The following is an 18682-nucleotide window of genomic DNA, read 5'->3' as shown; positions in this document are numbered from 1 at the left end:
CTGATCTCATTCGTGACATTCATTCTATTATAGGGACATGCATACTTGTTTTTGCTAGGTGTTACAAGTTGAGGACCACAGTAATTCAGCATCAGAAATAAACCACCTTTCAATCTGGCACCTTCAGAGGATATGGCAGGTATCTTCAATGATAGGATCGTGTGGTAAAGCGCCAGCATACTGCACCCACGGTGAATGCAGGACACAAGATCACATTTAAGATTCTTCACAGAACCTCACCAGTCTCATCTGTGTAGTCACATGCCACGATGCGGAGTGGAAACAAGGCACTTCCAGAGACCTGATCTTGCTGGACTCTCCCATCTCCCAGTGCGGCATCACTGCAGTAGCACCATGAGGAACAGTTGTCATGAGGCAAGACGCCCAAGGAAGGAAAGAAAGGGCAGAGAAGGGAGTGGGACTGGACTAGGAGTAGGTGGCCCATTCAGATTGTGATAACTCGTCATCGTCTCCAATCGAGATTCGCTATGCTAAATTCCTCATGATAGTGTATCTTCACCTTGTACCCTGAGAATGGCACTATAGAAAGGCTAGACTGCAATTGGAAAAACATTCGGCACAGATGCTTGTCCAAAGGAGAGCATTATGTAATGATAACTTCGGATTGAGGAATTTCCTGTGGCTTTTGGAATAGAAGCATCTGCTGGTATCCACAACACACATTCAACCCCTCAGGCACACAGCTTGAATGATGTTGAGCAGAACCACCTTTAGAAATTTTACCTTCAATTAACTTATTCACATTTAGTCACAACACAAACATTTTTAAGAGCAGAAAAAAGCTATTATCTATTGTTTCATAGATAATCACCCTAAATTTTGATGGTTCTACTATGTAGCGACACCTTATTTTCTTGCTCTGGGTCCAGTGAAATGCCTGCTCCTACTAAATAATGATGGGACAACTGACAATCTTGGGCAGGCACTCTTGTACCCTCTGCTCCCAGCACCAAAGCGTCTGCAGTGATATCCTTCATTGGCAAATTACTAACAGATATTGCTTGATGGCCCTCCAGTCGAGGAGACCCAGACATGCACTGATGACTTTGGAAAGTGGTAGTGCTGACAAGGGCTGGGGATTTTCCTCACCCTCTTGCTGCCCTCCACTGTATTATTTCTTCATTCACAAACAAGCCTGATCATTATATCTGAAAGGGATCTCAAATCAATAGCACTCAAGGGCTTCTGCTCGGTTTTGTTATGCTTGCTCATCTATCAAACATTTCATACGAACAATGACGGACAGGAAAAGACCCTCTGATCAATTCAGCCTGTCCCACACAATTGCGATGCTTTGTGCATCACAATATATAGACTCTGCACCCCACCCAAAACCATGTGATCTCCTGGGAGGGGTGAAAAACCAGATAACACACAGGCCAATTGGGGGGAAAAAATTTAGGGCGATCAAAACTAGTCCAGGAGATCACTCTGGCCCTGATAATGCCATGCAGTACCTACCTTTTGTATGAGGTGAGCTCAGGCCCAGCCAGAAACCAGTCCCAAAGGATCTTAGTTTTCCTTGAACGTCCTCAGAAAAGCAAGGACATCTTTACCCAGTCAACCAAGGCATGAACATGAACTCCCAAATCTATCTAATTGTGAGCCTCTTGGAGCTGCGCTCATTAATTATCACCTTTCTGACGGTTGGAAAAGCCACTTGGTTACAACAAGGCCATGCGTGCTCTACAACTCGTACAACATTTGACAAGTAGCCGTAGCTTTTATCTAGAGTGTTCCCACACCAATGTGGCGGGCCTTCAAAAAGAAACACTTGTGCCCCAAACGCAATGAAGTGTTTTAACTCCTCGGCAGAGACAACAGGTCCACATGCCGAGGTGGCTTTTCGACCCTGTTCTGCACTGCAGTGAATAGCAGTCTGCTGAGGGTTTGCTAAGCCTGTGAGTCAGGTCATTCTCTATCAAGTTCTTTGATCATTTGAGTGATGAAGTCTTTGAAGAACTACCTCAATTCCGATCCCTAGGATGTCCTCAACAGGGTCGATTTCACTTCTCTTTTTTTTCTCCCTCCCCCAGATTATTTCCTTGCTGTAAAATATTATAGGCCTTCTACCTAACCTGGTCTAACCACCAACATAACTGCATTGATCAGTGTGTTCCTAAACACCAGGATAGGCAGAGGTAACTACAAAATGAAGGATCAGCACACAAATGGATGGCAGCACCACTTTGGGGGAAGGAAATACATTTTGGGAACCACTTTATTTATACATCTAATATTAGTCCCTTGAGTATAGAAGATTAAGGGGTAAACTAATTCAGGTGTTTATGATGATTAGGGGAGTTGAATAGGGTATTACATCATAGTAGGTACAGCACAGGAGGCAGCCATTCGGCCCATCGTGCCTGTGCCGGCTCTTTGAAAGAGCTATCCAATTAGTCCCACTCCCCAGCTCTTTTCCCCATTGCCCTGTAATTTTTTTCCCTTCAAGTATTTATCCAATTGCCTTTTGAAAGTTACTATTGAATCTGCTTCCACCACCCTTTCAGGCAGTGCATTCCAGATCATTACAACTTGCTGCGTAAAAAAAATGTTTCCTCATGTCGCCTCTGGATCTTTTGCCGATCACCTTGAATCTGTGTCCTCTGGTTACCGACCCTTCTACCACTGGAAACGGTTTCTCCTTATTTACTCTGTCAAAACCGTTCATGATTTTGAGCACCTCTATCAAATCTCCCCTTAACCTTGTCTGTTCTAAGGAGGACAACCCCAGGTAGATGAGAGAAACTATTTCCTCTGGTGGGGGAGCCAGAACAAGGGGGCATAACCTTAAAATGAGAGCTAGGCTGTTTAGGGGTGATGTCAGGAAGCACTTCTTCACACAAAGGGTAGTGGAAATCTGGAACACACTCCCCCCAAAAAGCTGATGAGGCTGGGGGTCAATTGAAAATTTCAAAACTCAGTGATAGATTTTTGTTAGGCAAGGGTATTAAGGGTTATGGAACCACGGCGGGTAGATGGAGTTGAGATACAGATAAGCCGTGCTCTAATTGAATGGAGGAACAGGATCGAGGGGTTGACTGGCCTACTCCTGTTCCTATTCATGGTATCACTGTGCAAAGTAAACCAGGAAATAGTCGTTAGGAACTTTAATCTACAGCTCCAGAATTCGGTAGCCAAGCTGCTGTGTGGTGAAGATCCTGAAGCTGAGGAGCAGGATGAAAAAAAAACTAGAGGGAGCTTGACATCACATGAGAAGAGCAGGAACACATCAAGTGTTAGAAAGAACCATGGAATCCAACATTGGGCGAGGCAACTGAAGTCAGTCACAGATCTTCATTCTCACCCCCTCCCACAACGCTTACTTTTGATTAAAACAAAAAGCCAAATACAGCGGATACTGGAAATCTGAAATAAAAACAGAAAATGCTGGATTGTTGAACAGGTCAGGCAGCATTTGCAGAGAAAGATATAGTTAGCGTTTTAGGTGGAAGACTTATTGTCAGACTACCATTGCGAATGAATAGCGTTCTGACGAAAGGTCAGTGACCTGAAATGTTAACTCTGTTTCTCTCTCCACACATGCTGAGTGTGGCCAGTATTTTCTCTTTTAATTTTATTTACTCTTGGTTGCTGTATATCATTGTTACAACCACTCCCAAACACTGGCCAGCTGCTGCTGCAACAAATAGACTGCTCCCAAGCATTTCCTTCCCCACCTCTCCTTCCAGGCACAGTGGCTGCCCTTGAATCATGAATATCAGCCTAGGGAGGAAATTACAATTTGCCTGCAAGCAAAATCTGCCTTACAATAATTACAGCAAGCCTTCCCTAACAGGAAGCTGCAAATTACAGTAATTTTGAGTAGCAAGTACTACTACCTGCTGCAAATTTGGGGATAATGTAACAAACAATTTAAACTGCAACACTTTAATAATACAGGAAGTAACAGCACTTCACAACTACACACAGTGAAAGAATTCAGCAGGCTTAGCAAGTTATTACAACAAACTGGTTACCAGATTCTCTGAATAGTAGACCAGGTATAAGTAATGGATTAAGGGATCCCCCCAGGTCCTAGCACACACCTCTTTCTCAGAAAGGCCTCTAGTGCAGTGGTTTTCAAATTGGGAAACCCCAAGGTCACATGAAATCTGAACGTGTGTCATTCTGGCAGATCAGCGTTCCAGGATTAGGTGGTCTAAATGTGTACGGTAACTGGGAGGAGCTATGCTAATCATCATATAAATGTGACTGCTCGTTGATCACTAAAAAACATTCACTAGAGGGTGTCAGGTCACCAACTCCACTACATCACGGCACTCTTGCTTTACATTCAGTCGAGCAGCTGTTTGATGGTACTGACATGCACTGCATCTTAAAATATCTGCACGATGACATACAAAATGAGGGACAGCAAATAAAACTCTACCAAAATTGGTTAGACAGTTCAACAATCCATTATCTGCAGTATGTGTTTACCTACACTGGCATCAGTGCATTATCTGCAAAGTGTTTATATTGTGATAAGACGACACTTTCTACAATTATAGCACTTTCTACATTTGAGTCATTGACATGATCTTTTGGGAATTTTAGGGTAAGGGGTCTGCAGTCTTGCATCTTTATTTGCAGATTACTTTGAAAAACATTGTTCTAGTGTCTATCACTGATCAGGACTCTACAATGAAAGCACTAATGGGGACTGGTGACACAGGAGGTGTTCTTGCTTATGTACATTTTAGTCAGGATTTGGCATTAATACATTTTTTCATAAGCAAAAGGGGAAAAAAAAAATCAAAGAAATCCATGCCCAGAAAGCTGCTCCGAGTTTCTTCATACAGTTCAAATGCATAATTAGCACTAAAAAGACAAGGATAAAAACTGGAGTGAGACCACACAATGGACTCTTGTGTAAGGCACAGAAAGGCATGATGAAATGTGATATCCTCTTTAAAGGGACACAGACTATTTAAAATTAAAGTGTGAATTACTCGTTTCACATTCTGTTTCCAGCATGACTCCAAGTACTTGGATGTGCACTTGAAGTGCTGTAACCTACAGGGCTACGGACCAAGTGCTAGAAAGTGGGATTAAGCTGGATAGATCTTTTTCGGCTGGCACAATGGGCCGAAGGGTCTTCTCCTGTGTCGTAATTTTCTATGATTCTATGACCAATGTAGAGTAGGCAAAAAATGAATGGGGCTGCACTTTGAATACACCAAAAGCTAATGATGTGGAGATGCCGGTGATGGACTGGGGTGGGCAAATGTAAGGAGTCGCACAACACCAGGTTATAGTCCAACAGCTTTATTTGAAATCACAAGCTTTCGGAGCTTTGCTCCTTCATTGGGTGAAGTGAAGAGATGCATATATATCTCTGACTACATATGCTGTGCCTATATGCATCACTTCACCTGACGAAGGAGCAAAGCTCCGAAAGCTTGTGATTTCAATTAAAGCTGTTGGACTATAACCGGGTGTTGTGCGACTCCTACCAAAAGCTAATTTAGTTATACTTTCCACTTTGATAGGAGAATGTCACTACAATTCCCAAGTTAATGTACCTGCAGGAATCCAACATCACAGATAGTACTGATTTCTTGAAATCATCAACTGATGTTGCAGTGGGTGATTCTGGGGTTGGGAGAGAATAGTTGTTGCTCATCTAAGTGACAGATGTTAGTGCTGGAGTATGGAATACTTGTCATCCAGGATCAGCGTTAAACAGTCCTGGATCAATCATAACGGAGGCCAAATACAGAGTAACATATTGCTTTGTATATTTGAATCTGCCAACTAATAAGTCATGGATTGACTTCAAAATCTGTGTTCTGAAGTCTCCTCTGTAGAGCTGCAAAGGCATCCGTTTGCTTCAATGGGAAGTCTAAGGATTGCACTGCAGTGATATCAGCCAAGGAACTGGCATGGAGAGGCATCCTTAATTCCTCACTGGTGAGTTTGGTTTCTTTCCGAAACTGTTCTGTGACAATTTAAATACAAATGTAAGAATCAAGTTCTGAATGTTTTGTTACACAGCAAGGACAGAAAAAGCCATTACCCAACTGATCTAAAAGCAAAAGAAGCTGGAATTACATCATAATGTAGTGCACCCACCCTTAAAGGTCCCTTAGCTGACTGACATCACTTAGATTGCAACCACCAGACTTTCAATGAAGCAGATTTGCATCTTCAGGTTCTGTGGAGAAGCCTCCAGAATTACCTTTGAGTTTTTAAAATACATTTTCTATTGCAGAACATGTGCAAATATGTTTCCTACAGCGAAGGCTAATTGTGATGAACCAGTGGAGTACCAGCTGGGCTTAAAAGGTGATTTTTTTTCATTCTGGTACCAAGTTCATCCATTAACAAGTCCAAAGCAGTGTAAGTGCTAGGATCTTGGGCAGCATTTGCTACTTTGCTGAAGTGCCCACTTTAATTTTGGCTTTTCCTGCTGAGTAGCAAGCCCCACAACACAGCTGTCACTGTGTCACAATTCAATTCCATTAATAAAGTAATTCAAAATACCAAAGCCTCTTAAGCTCATTCACTATAGTCAGTCATATAATACCAAGATAAATTTGTGATAAAGCTGTATTAATGGCCATCTAGTGTGAACATCACTGGGGATCAAGTACATCAATTGAAACAGCAGCTACATTCACAGTGGCAGTTGCTGCCAGCGCAAGAATGGGACAGTTAACAAGAAAACAACAACTTGCGTTTATATTGCACCTTTAACATAGTAAAACGCCTCAAGGTGCTTCACAGGAGTGTTATCAAACAAAATTTGACATTGAGGCATATAGATATTAGGACAGGGAGGTAGGTTTTAAGGAATGTGCTAAAGGAGGAGAGAGAGGCAGAGGTTTGTGGAGGGGATTCCAGAGTTTAGGGCCTAGGCAGCTGAAGGCATGGCCGCCAACGGTGGAGCGATGAAAATCAGGGATGCGCAAGAGGCCAGAATTGGAGGAGTGCAGGGATCTCGGAGAGTTGCAGGACTGCAGGAGGTTACAGAGAGATTTGAAAACAAGGATGAGAATTTTAAAATCGAGGTGTTGCCGGACCAAGATCCAATGTAGGTCAGCGAGCACGTGTGATGGGTGAACGGGACTTGGTGCGAATTAGGATATGGGCAGAGTTTTCGATGAGCTCAAGTTTATGGAGAGTACAAGGTTGGGGTGGGGAGGGGGAGGGGGGAGAGAGGAGTAATAATAAGGGCGCGTCAAAGGCTGGGAATCCATGGATAGAGAGGTTAGATCAAAAATTGGGTTTAAAACAACGAGGCCTGTGATAAATAAAAGGTGATAACACAGAAGAAAACAATGATATTATTGTTATTTATATTAATGATTTGGATGAGAATTTAGGAGGCATGGTTAGTAAGTTTGCAGATGACACCAAGATTGGTGGCATTGTGGACGGTGAAGAAGGTTATCTAGGATTGCAACGGGATCTTGATAAATTAGGCCAGTGGGCCGATGAATGGCAGATGGAGTTTAATTTAGATAAATGTGAGGTGATGCATTTTGGTAGATCGAATCGGGCCAGGACCTACTCCGTTAATGGTAGGGCGTTGGGGAGAGTTATAGAACAAAGAGATCTAGGAGTACAGGTTCATAGCTCCTTGAAAGTGGAGTCACAGGTGGATAGGGTGGTGAAGAAGGCATTCGGCATGCTTGGTTTCATTGGTCAGAACATTGAATACAGGAGTTGGGATGTCTTGTTGAAGTTGTACAAGACATTAGTAAGGCCACACTTGGAATACTGTGTACAGTTCTGGTCACCCTACTATAGAAAGGATATTATTAAACTAGAAAGAGTGCAGAAAAGATTTACTAGGATGCTACCGGGACTTGATGGTTTGACTTATAGGGAGAGGTTAGATAGACTGGGACTTTTTTCCCTGGAGAGTAGGAGGTTAAGGGGTGATCTTATAGAAGTCTATAAAATAATGAGGGGCATAGATAAGGTAGATAGTCAAAATCTTTTCCCAAAGGTAGGGGAGTCTATAACGAGAGGGCATAGATTTAAGGTGAGAGGGGAGAGATACAAAAGGGTCCAGAGGGGCAATTTTTTCACTCAAAGGGTGGTGAGTGTCTGGAACGAGCTGCCAGAGGCAGTAGTAGAGGCGGGTACAATTTTGTCTTTTAAAAAGCATTTGGACAGTTACATGGGTAAGATGGGTATAGAGGGATATGGGCCAAGTGCAGGCAATTGGGACTAGCTTAGTGGTATAAACTGGGCGACATGGACATGTTGGGCCGAAGGGCCTGTTTCCATGTTGTAAACTTCTATGATTCTATAATGAGAAATATAAAAACTTTAGAAGGTAAAGGAAGATTACGGCGACTAAGAAAAAAATGAATGCAAGAACTTGCATTTTATTGCGCCTTTCACATCCTCAGGATGTCCCCAAATCTTTCACAGCCAATTAATTATTTTTGAAGTGCAGTCACTATTACATAAGCAAACGCAACAGCAAATTTACACAGCAAGATCCCACAAACAGCAATGAGGTAAATGACCAGTTAATCACTCTTGGTGTTGGTCTGGGGATAAAAGTTGACTATGACCCCGACAGTGCAGCTCTCCTTCAGTACTGTACTGAAGTGTCATCCTAGATTATGTGTTCAAGTCCTCGAGTGGGGTTTGAACCCATGACCTTCTGATTGGGAGATACAAGTGCTACCAGTAAGCCAAGCTAACATTAAGAGGGACTAGGAGGCAGCATGGGGTTTTATAAGCACATACATAAGTAAAAGCGTAAAGGGGTGGGTCCAATTGGAGACAAATGGGACCTTGTACTAGCGAGGCAACAGTGGAGGTGTTTAACAAGTATTTCACCTCAGATTTTACAGAGGGAACTGTAGGAATACTTCTGCATAATTCCCGTCTTGTGATTTTTGGAAAATTATATGGCTAATGCTGGTTATCTCCTTCCCAACCTTAGTATTCTGGGATGCATTCCTCCCACAAAAAAAAGCAAATTAAGGTACAGGGGAGCATAAAGTGAAATTAAGGCGGTTGAGGGGGAGCATGAAAGACTGGTAGTGAAGGTAAAGGACAATATTAAAATAGTTCATCACTTCAGAATACTGAAGGAGGCTGGGGGGGGGGGGGGGGGGGGACAGGAGCATTAACCATATTGCATTTATATAGCACCTTTCACATCCTCAGATTGTCCCAAAGTGCTTCACAGCCAATGAAGTAACTCATCTCCTGATATGTTTTCAGGCACTTGTTGAACAGTGTACTGTTTTTATTTAGTGAATATGTGTTCATTAAGGTGAGGGATGTCAGTGCTGGAGAACGGGACATTCTTGTACCTTGGGCTCTGAGAGTCAGCATCAGGTACTCAGGGCACGGCAAGCATGGCCCAGGATGTGGAGGAAAGCACTTTATAATCTTCCTCAACAGTATACCTCAATCAAACCTCAAAGGACTCACTACTGGATCATTGACATTTCCTATACCTGCCATCCTCAGTGCCTCTCTGGAAGAGATTACCAATTCAGTTCCAATTTGTGCCAAATATTGGGCATTTTTTTTGTTATAGACTTGTGGTTCCAAGATATAGTTTGAAACTGCCCATTTGTTATAGGACCGTTACGGCAGGCAGGGACAGGCTTCCATTTTATCATCATAAACTGGATTTAAACTCTGGTCCTAAAAGGTGAGAAAGAAAGACTGCTAATTCACCACGTTAGTGCAGAATGTTAAATAAATGTCCAAATGTCTACTCCCTTTCCGGAACCACACGCAAACACACACACCGGACTTAAAAACGACCTCCTTTAAGAACACATTTTTAAAAAAAATACAACTTAAAACAGGGTTCAGGGATCAGTAGTGTTAGCCTTGGCTCGATGGTAGCAATCAGTAGTGTTAGCCTTGGCTCGATGGTAGCAATCAGTAGTGTTCGCCTTGGCTCGATGGTAGCAATCAGTAGTGTTCGCCTTGGCTCGATGGTAGCAATCAGTAGTGTTCGCCTTGGCTCGATGGTAGCACGATTCTTCAAGACAGAAGGCTGTGGGTTCAAGCCCTACTCCAGGACTCAAGCATATAATCTACGCCAACACTACAGTACATTCTTGAAGGAGTGCTGCACTGTCGGAGGTGCCATCTTTTGGAGGAGATGTTAAACTGTGGCCCTTTCTGCCTGTTCAGGTGGACGCAAAAGATCCCATGGCACTATTCAAAGTGGAGCAGAGGACTTCTCCCAATTCCCTCACCCAACAGCCCCAAACAGATTAACTGGTCATTCATCTCACTGCTGTTTGTAGCACCATACTGTGCACAAATTGGCTGCCATGTTTGCCTATAAAACTTCTCAATTTTTTCATTTAGTTAGTTCTGCAGTCAGTTCACAGGACAAGGGGGTCAAACCCTTAATCAAGGCACTAGTACTTATAAAATTTTCTAAGTTCTGCTCATGGAGGTTACAGATAGCAGAAGAGCGCATGACCCAAGGTCAGTCGAAGCCCAAGGTCGTGTCTGACAAATCTATTAGAGTTTTTTTTTTTGAGGGCGTAACAAGCAGGGTAGATAAAGGGGAACCAGTGGATGTAGTATATTTGGATTTTCAAAAGGCATTTGAAAAGGTGCCATACAAGAGGTTGCTACACAAGATTAGGGGTAATATATTATGGATTGAGGAGTGGTTAACGGACAGAAAACAGAGTAGGAATAAATGGGTCATTTTTGGGTTGGCAGGTTATAACTAGTGGGGTGTTACCAGGATCAGTGTTTGGGCCTCAGCTGTTTACAATATATCAATGACATAGATGAAGGGACCGAGTGTAATGTATCCAAGTTTGCTGACTATACAAAGTTGGTGGGAAAGTAAGCTGCGAGGAGGATGCAAAGAGGTTGCAAAGGGATATGAACAAGTTAAGTGAGTGGCCAAGATGGAGTATAATGTGGGGAAATGTGAAATTATCCACTTTGGTAGGAAGAATAGAAAAGAATATCTTTTAAACGGTGAGAGACTAAGAAATGTTGATGTTCAGAGAAATTTGGGTGTCCTTGTACACAAATCAGAAACTTAACATGCAGGCACAGCAAGCAATTAGGAAGGCAAATGGTAGGTTGACCTTTATTTCAAGGAGGTTGGCGTACAAGAGTGAGGAGGTCTTGTTGCAATTATATAGGGCTCTGGTGAGACCACACCTGGAGTACTGTGTACAGTTTTGGTCTCCTTACCTAAGGAAGGATATACTTGCCTTAGAGGGGGTTCAACAAAGGTTCACTAGATTGATTCCTGGGATGAGAGGGTCATCCTATGCAGAGAGATTGAGTAGAGTGGGCCTACATTGTCTAGATTTTAGATGAATGAGAGATGATCCCATTGAAACATATAAAATTCTTAGAGGGCTTGACAGGGTAGATGCTGAGAGGCTGTTCCCCGGCTGGAGAGTCTAGAATTAGGGGTCATAGTTTCAAGATAAGGGGTCGGCCATTTAGGACCGAGATGAGGAAAAATTTCTTCACCGAGGGTTGTGAATCTTTGGAATTCTTTACCCCAGAGGGCAGTTGATGCTCAGTCGTTGAGTATATTCAAGACTGAGATTGATAGATTTTTGGACACTAAAAGGAACCAAGGGATATGGGGATAGGGTGGGAAAGTGGAGTTGAGGTAGAAGATCAGCCATGATCTTACTGAATGGCGTAGCAGGCTCGAGGGGCCATATGGCCTACTCCTGTTCCTTTTTCTTATGTTATGAAATGTCCCATTCAATAGGGAGAGTTCGCCCACTCTGTCTAGTACTATTAAAATACATTGTTTCTACGGTTTGTGTGGTACAACCAGAATCCATCTGACCTTGCCACCTTTGACCTTTACCATCAACTTGAAGATCTCACGGCTGGTAAGATTGTCTCGTTAGAGAAGAACCTCCATTCACTATCAGGGCACTGGGTTCCTGGACCTTCCAGCAGGATAACCGAACTATTGCTTGCACTCAGGCAAACAACTCTTTCTGTAGAATCGCCCAATTCTGACACAAACAAGCAGTCGGCAGGACTATGCTACTGTTCAGGAGGTCTGAAACTTGATTCTCCATCCCTGTTGTTAATTGATCAATGTATATGTTTTTGACCACAACAATGGTGTCCATCAATCCTAACACGCTTCCAAACAGGTGATGAGAAAGAAATACTGTGCTGCCAGCTTTGGAATTCACAACTGAAACCTGATGTGTCAGGTGGATTAATTCAATGCTTGGATATCTTGGTCTCAAGCTCGTGCCCTAGGATGGCATCTCAACCAGAGCAGGAGATGGGAGCCACCACATTATCCCCATCTGGCCAGTGTCTCAGTCGCTACACAAATGTCAGGTTTCAGCATAGTAAAATCTACTTGCACCATCTGGGAAACCACTGACCTGACAAATTCAGTTGTAAAAATCACAGGAAGTGTCTTCCATGAGAAAGGATTCTAATATGTCTGGGGAATTTAAGTTTCATAAGCCCCAGAACCCATTTTTAGACAGCAACACAATACTATAGGACCAGCATCACATGACTATTCTATGAAACATAAATATGTTAGAAAGGTTCCAACTATGACTTCTGCACATTCTCCAGGAACCAGAATGTCAAACATTCAAGATACCTCCTCAAAAGCTCCAAAACATGTGGCCCACCAAGAGAAGAACAAACTTTTATATTTAAGCAAATCATGGTATGGTTGTACCCTAGTAATGGGGATATGCAATTGATATTCTGGATACTGAGATGATGCACATATATGCACACATACAAAAAAACTTATGCAGTGGGTTTGAAATTTTTTGCTGTCGACCCATTAAGGTCTAATAGCGTCAGACAGTAAACAAGCCTCTTCACAAAAATGTTGTGACCAGCTTACCACGCACCCATACAACTGCTGAATTGTCTTTTGAGGAGTCACATGCGAGAAATGTAGCCTAAAGCTCTTACTGGCTCAATGAACAGCTTGCTATCAGCATTTTCCAGCAGCGCTTTTATAAAAAAAAACTTGATCAATCACATCTGCTTTTTTTAAAAAAAAGTAAAAACGTAGGTCGCTGTAACACAATAATAAAGTTGAGAGGCGGTAGCCTGTCTGCTTATATTCCCAATTTAAATTTTAGGAAGAGATCAGGCCACCAATAAGCATTTATAAAGTGCGTAACATGCTTCAGAGAGGCTTAAGGAAACAAAAAGCATTTGACTTCTTTTGGAAAAGTATGGTCTGCAGATTAAATCACTAAAGTTTTAGCGATTTAATTTATGCTTTTAACATTTGCGGTGGAAGCAATCTTTTCCCTCTAGCAGTAAGCTTGGAGATCCAGTCTCACGTTACCTGTGTTCCCGAGTTGTTTGTAAAACCTGTATTCTAAATGAAGTTGTGGCGCTCGCGACTTGATGGGTTCCTGAAACAAAACAAATAAAACAGACATTATGCAGAGCCATACAAATTCACTCGTGCGCCAGGTCCTTGGTCCAGTGAAGTCTACACTATAGAATCACATGATCTATCTAAATTGTTAAATATTCAATCACAGCATTTCAATGTACAGTGGCCACCCAATCCCACATTGGGTCACAGAACATCTCATGGCTGCTGCATATGTCAGAATAGAGAGCTCCTTCCTAGTGACTTTGCAAAAACATCAAGCACAGAATAGAAAAAGGCCCTTTGGCTCAGTGGGCACAACCTGTTCCATTGCCGACTCTACCCAATCTATTCAACCTGAGAATCGGTTCTGGAAAGTTTCTCCTGACTCAGTCTGTGGTAAATCAAGTAAAACTCCAGAAGGTTGCCTAACCTTATTAGAAATTTTGGGTATAGATAGCCCCTCGGGTTCAGCGTTACTGGTTTCTCCCGTAAGTAGATCCCAAACCCGTTATGAATAAGAGTTTACCTTTATTGCCCAATATCAAGTCATTCGATAGCATAACCCGGGGGCAAGACAATGAAACCTTTGAAATAAAATGGATATAATGACCTAGCATGTGCCTCACGTGCACTTTTCCAATCTTCCAGAAGGTATGCTGATCAATACTGTGGTGAGATGAGGCCAGATACAAATCATCAATCTGCTTCATTTTAGACAGTAAGTGAACACAGAGTCTGTGGCGCGAGGAACTTTGACTCCGAGTTGAGGAGCTGGAGTCTGAGCTGCGGACATTAGGGAGGGAGAAAGCTACCTGGACCTTTTGCTCTAGGAGGCAGCCACACCCCTTAGATTAAATACTTTAGAATTGACACATAGTCAGGGACAGGAGGGTGTGATTGCGAGTGAGGCAGGTACAGGGATCCAGGAGGTAGTATTGCAGGAGCCTCAGTCCCTGTGCTTGTTCAATAGATTTGAGGCTCTTGCAACCCTTGTGGACAAGTGCAGGGACGACAAGCAAATTGACCACGACACCGTGGTACAGGAAGCTGTTTAAGTGGGAGGAGTAAAAAGGAAGGTGGTTGTAGTAGGCGACAGTATAATTAGGGGGATAGACACCGTTCTCTGCAGCCAGGAGCATGAGTCCCAAAGGCAATGTTGCCTACCCATTACCAGAGTTCAGGACATCTCCTCTGGGCTGGAGAAGAACTCGCAGAGTGGGAGGGGGGAGGGTCCAGTTGTCGTGGTCCACATAGTCCTACCTAGTCGTTGGTACCCAAGAAAAAGCTTCCGCTGAGAGAGTTTGAGCAGCTAGGGACTAAATTAAAAAACAGAATCACAAAGGAATTATCTCTGGATTATTACCTGAGCCACGAGCAAATTGGCATAGGGTCAATAGGATCAGGACGATGAATGCGTGGCTCAAAAGATTGGTGTGGGAGAAGTGGGTTTCGATTCGTGGGGCACTGGCACCAGTACTGGGGAAAGAGAGCGCTGTTCCTTGGGACGGACTACACCTGAACCATGCTGGGACTATAGTTCTAGTGAATCGAATAACTAGGGAGGTAGATAGGGGCTTTAAACTAAATAAGGGTTGGGGGGGGGGGGTTCCTGGTGGAGAGAAATCGAGAATGCTTAAGAGAAAAAACAAGGAAGCAGTGCAGGAAAGTAATTGGGGTAAGGATAACCAGATTGTGTCAGGAAGGGACAGAACGTACAAACAAAAGAGTGCACTAACAAATAGGGTCCGGGTAAGAAAAAATGGTAATAAGACAAATAGGGCCATAGTACAAAAAAATGTTAAGATGTCTAAAAATGTTAAAAAGACAAATCTAAAGGCACTGTATCTGAATGCACGAAGCATTCGTAATAAGGTAGATAAATTAATAGCGCAAATAGATGTAAACGGATATGACATAATAGCAAATAGAGACATGGTTGCAGGGTGACCAAGGCAGGGAGCTGAATATCCTGGGGTATTCGATATTTAGGAAGGACAGGCAAGAAGGAAAACGAGGTGGGGTGGCATTGTTAGTAAAGGATGAAATCAGAGCAATAGTGAGAAAGGATATTGGCTCAGAAAATCAAGATGTAGAATCAGTCTGGTGGAGTTAAGAAGCACCAAGGGGCAGAAAACCTATAGACAACTTCCAAACAGTAGTGGTAATGTAGGGGAAGGCATCAAACAGGAAATTAGAGATGCATGGAACAAGGGTACTACAGTAATCATGGGTGACTTTAATCTGCATATAGACTGACCAAACCAAATTAGCAATAATACTGTGGAGGATGAATTCCTGGAGTGTGTACGAGATGGTTTTTTAGACCAGTACGTTGAGGAGCCAACCAGGGAACAGGCTATCCTAGATTGGGTATTGCGCAATGTGAAGGGGTTAATTAATAATCTTGTTGTACAGGTCCTTTAGGGAAGAGTGACCATAACATGATAGAACTCCTTATTAAGATGGAAAGTGAAGTAGTCCAATCCAAAACTAGGGTCCTAAATCTAAACAAAGGAAACTGCAAAAGGTATGAGGAGTGAGTTGGCTATGATAGATTGGGAAACTTCATTAAAAAGGCATGATGGTGGATAGGCAATGGGTATTTAAGGAACGAATGCATGAATGGCAACAATTATACATTCCTTTCTGGCTCAAAAACACAAAAGGAAATGCGGCCCAATCATGGCTAACAAAAGAAATTTAGGATAGTATTATATCCAAAGAGCAGTCATATAAAGTTGCCAGAAAAAGTAGCAAGCCTGAGGATTGGGAGCAGTTTAGAATTCAGCAAAAAAGGACCAAGAGATTGATTAAGAGGGAAAAATAGAGAGTATGAGAGTAAACTTGCAAGGAACATAAAAGTGGACTGTAAAAGCTCCTACAAGTATGTAAAAAGAAAAAGATTAGTGAAGACAAATGTAGATCCCTTAGGATAATTTATAATGGGGAACAGGGAAATGTCAGAGCAATTAAACAAATACTTTGGTTCCGTCTTCACGGAAAAGACAGAACCAAATAACTATCTTCAAATAACTTCCCAGAAATGCTAGGGAACCAAGGGACGGGTGAGAAGGAGGAATTAAAGGAAATTAGTATTTGTAAAAAAAAGTGCTGGAGAAATTAATGGGAATGAAAGCCAATAAATCCCCAGGACCTGATAATCTGCATCCCAGAGTACTAAAAGAGGTAGTCATGGAAATAGTGGATGCATTAGTTGTCATCTTCGAAAATTCTACAGATTATGGAACAGTTCCTACAGATTGGAGAGTGGCAAATGTAACCCCACTACTTAAAAAAGGAGGGAGAGAAAACAGGGAACTACAGACTGGTTAGCCTAACATCAGTAGTAGGGAAAATGCTAGAGTCTATTATAAAGGATGTGATAACAGGACACTTTGAAAATATCAATGGGAATGGACAAAGTCAGCATGGATTTATGAAAGGGAAATCATGTTTGACACACCTACTGGAGTTTTTTTGAGGATGTAACTGGTAGAATAGATAAGGGAGAACCAGTGGATGTGGCTTATTTAGATTTTCAGAAGGCCTTTGATAAGGTCCCACATAAGAGGTTAGTGTGCAAAATTAAAGCATATGGGATTGGGGGTAATTTTTTAGACCAGTACGTTGAGGAGCCAACCAGGGAACAGGCCATCATAGATTGGGTATTGTGCAATGAGAAGGGGTTAATTAATAATCTTGTTGTGCGGGGTCCTTTAGGGAAGAGTGACCATAAACATGATCATGGAAGAGGGGGAGGAGTAGCCTTAATGATTAGAGATGAAATCACTTCAATGATAACGAGAGATAAGCAGCCAACAAAGACCTTATGGGTTGAATTGAGAAATAAGAAAGGATCTAAGACTATAGTGGGAGTTGTATATAGGACCCCTGGCAACAGCTCTGAAGTTACATGGGTAAGATGGGTATAGAGGGATATGGGCCAAGTGCAGGCAACTGGGACTAGCTTAGTGGTATAAACTGGGCGACATGGACATGTTGGGCCGAAGGGCCTGTTTCCATGTTGTAAACTTCTATGATTCTATGATCGAACTCTTTATTAAGATGGAAAGTGAAGTAATCCAATCCGAAACTAGGGTCCTAAATCTAAACAAAAGAAACGACAAAGGTATGAGAAGTGAGTTGGCTATGATAGATTGGGAAACTTCATTAAAAGGCATGACTGTGGATAGGCAATGGACATTTAAGGAACAAATGCACGAATGGCAATTATACATTCCTTTCTGGTGCAAAACCACAAAAGGAATAAAGTCCCACATAAGAGGTTAGTGTGCAAAATTAAAGCACATGGGATTGGGGGTAATATACTGGCATGGATTGAAAATTGGTTAACAGACAGGAAACAGAGTGTAGGAATAAATGGGTCTTTTTCAGGGTGGCAGGCAGTGACTAGTGGGGTTCTGCAGGGATCAGTGCTGGGCCCCAGCTATTCACAATATATATCAATGATTTGGATGAGGGAACAAAATGTAATATTTCCAAGTTTGCTGACGATACAGAACTAGGTGGGATTGTGAGTTGTGAGGAGGATGCAAAGAGGCTTCAAGGAGATTTAGACAAGTTGAGTGAGTGGGCAAATACATGGCAGACGCAGCATAATGTGGATAAATGTGAAGTTATCCACTTGGGAAGGAAAAACAGAAAGGCAGAATATTACTTAAATGGTGATAGAATGGGGATGTACAAAGGGACCTGGGTGTCCTTGTACACCAGTCACTGAAAGCAAACATGCAGGTGCAGCAAGCAGTTAGGAAGGCAAATGATATGTTGGCCTTCGTTGCAAGAGGATTCGAGTACAGGAGCAAGGATGTCTTATTGCAGTTATACAGGGCCTTGGTGAGATCACACCTGGAGTATTGTGTGCAGTTTTGGTCTCCTTACCTAAGAGAGGATATACTTGCCATAGAGGGAGTGCAGCGAAGGTTCACCAGACTGATTCCTGGGATGGCAGGACTGTCGTATAAGGAGAGATTGGGTTGACTTGGCCTGTATGCACTCGAGTTTAGAAGAATGAGAGGGGATCTCATTGAAACATATAAAATTCTGACAGGGCTAGACAGACTGGATGCAGGGAGGATGTTTTCCCTGGCTGGGGGGGGGGGGGGGGGGGGTCCAGAAAGAGGGGTCACAGTCTCAGGATACGGGGTAGGACATTTAGGACTGAGGTGAGGAGAAATTTCTTCACTCAGAGGGTGGTGAACCTGTGGAATTCTCTACCACAGAAGGCTGTGGAAGCCAAGTCACTGAATATATTTAAGAAGGAGCTAGATAGATTTCTAGACACAAAAGGCATCAAGGGGTATGGGGAGAGAATGG

At 42.7% G+C, this 18682-nt stretch overlaps 1 protein-coding gene across 4 annotated transcripts in view; it reads right to left on the bottom strand.

The window, feature by feature from the left end:
- The window catches only part of LOC137304706 (casein kinase I), a 160650-nt gene that overhangs the window by 71975 nt on the left and 69993 nt on the right, over positions 1 to 18682 (bottom strand). For all 4 annotated transcript variants that reach the window (XM_067973378.1, XM_067973380.1, XM_067973379.1 and 1 more), the window contains exon 4: positions 13310 to 13379. In XM_067973378.1, coding sequence (XP_067829479.1) covers positions 13310 to 13379 — 70 coding nt within the window. The remainder of the gene's footprint in view (positions 1 to 13309; positions 13380 to 18682) is intronic.

This window comes from Heptranchias perlo, chromosome 38 (genome assembly GCF_035084215.1).
Source record: "Heptranchias perlo isolate sHepPer1 chromosome 38, sHepPer1.hap1, whole genome shotgun sequence".
NCBI lineage: Eukaryota > Metazoa > Chordata > Chondrichthyes > Hexanchiformes > Hexanchidae > Heptranchias > Heptranchias perlo.
This window is presented reverse-complemented; position numbering and strand designations above follow the sequence as displayed.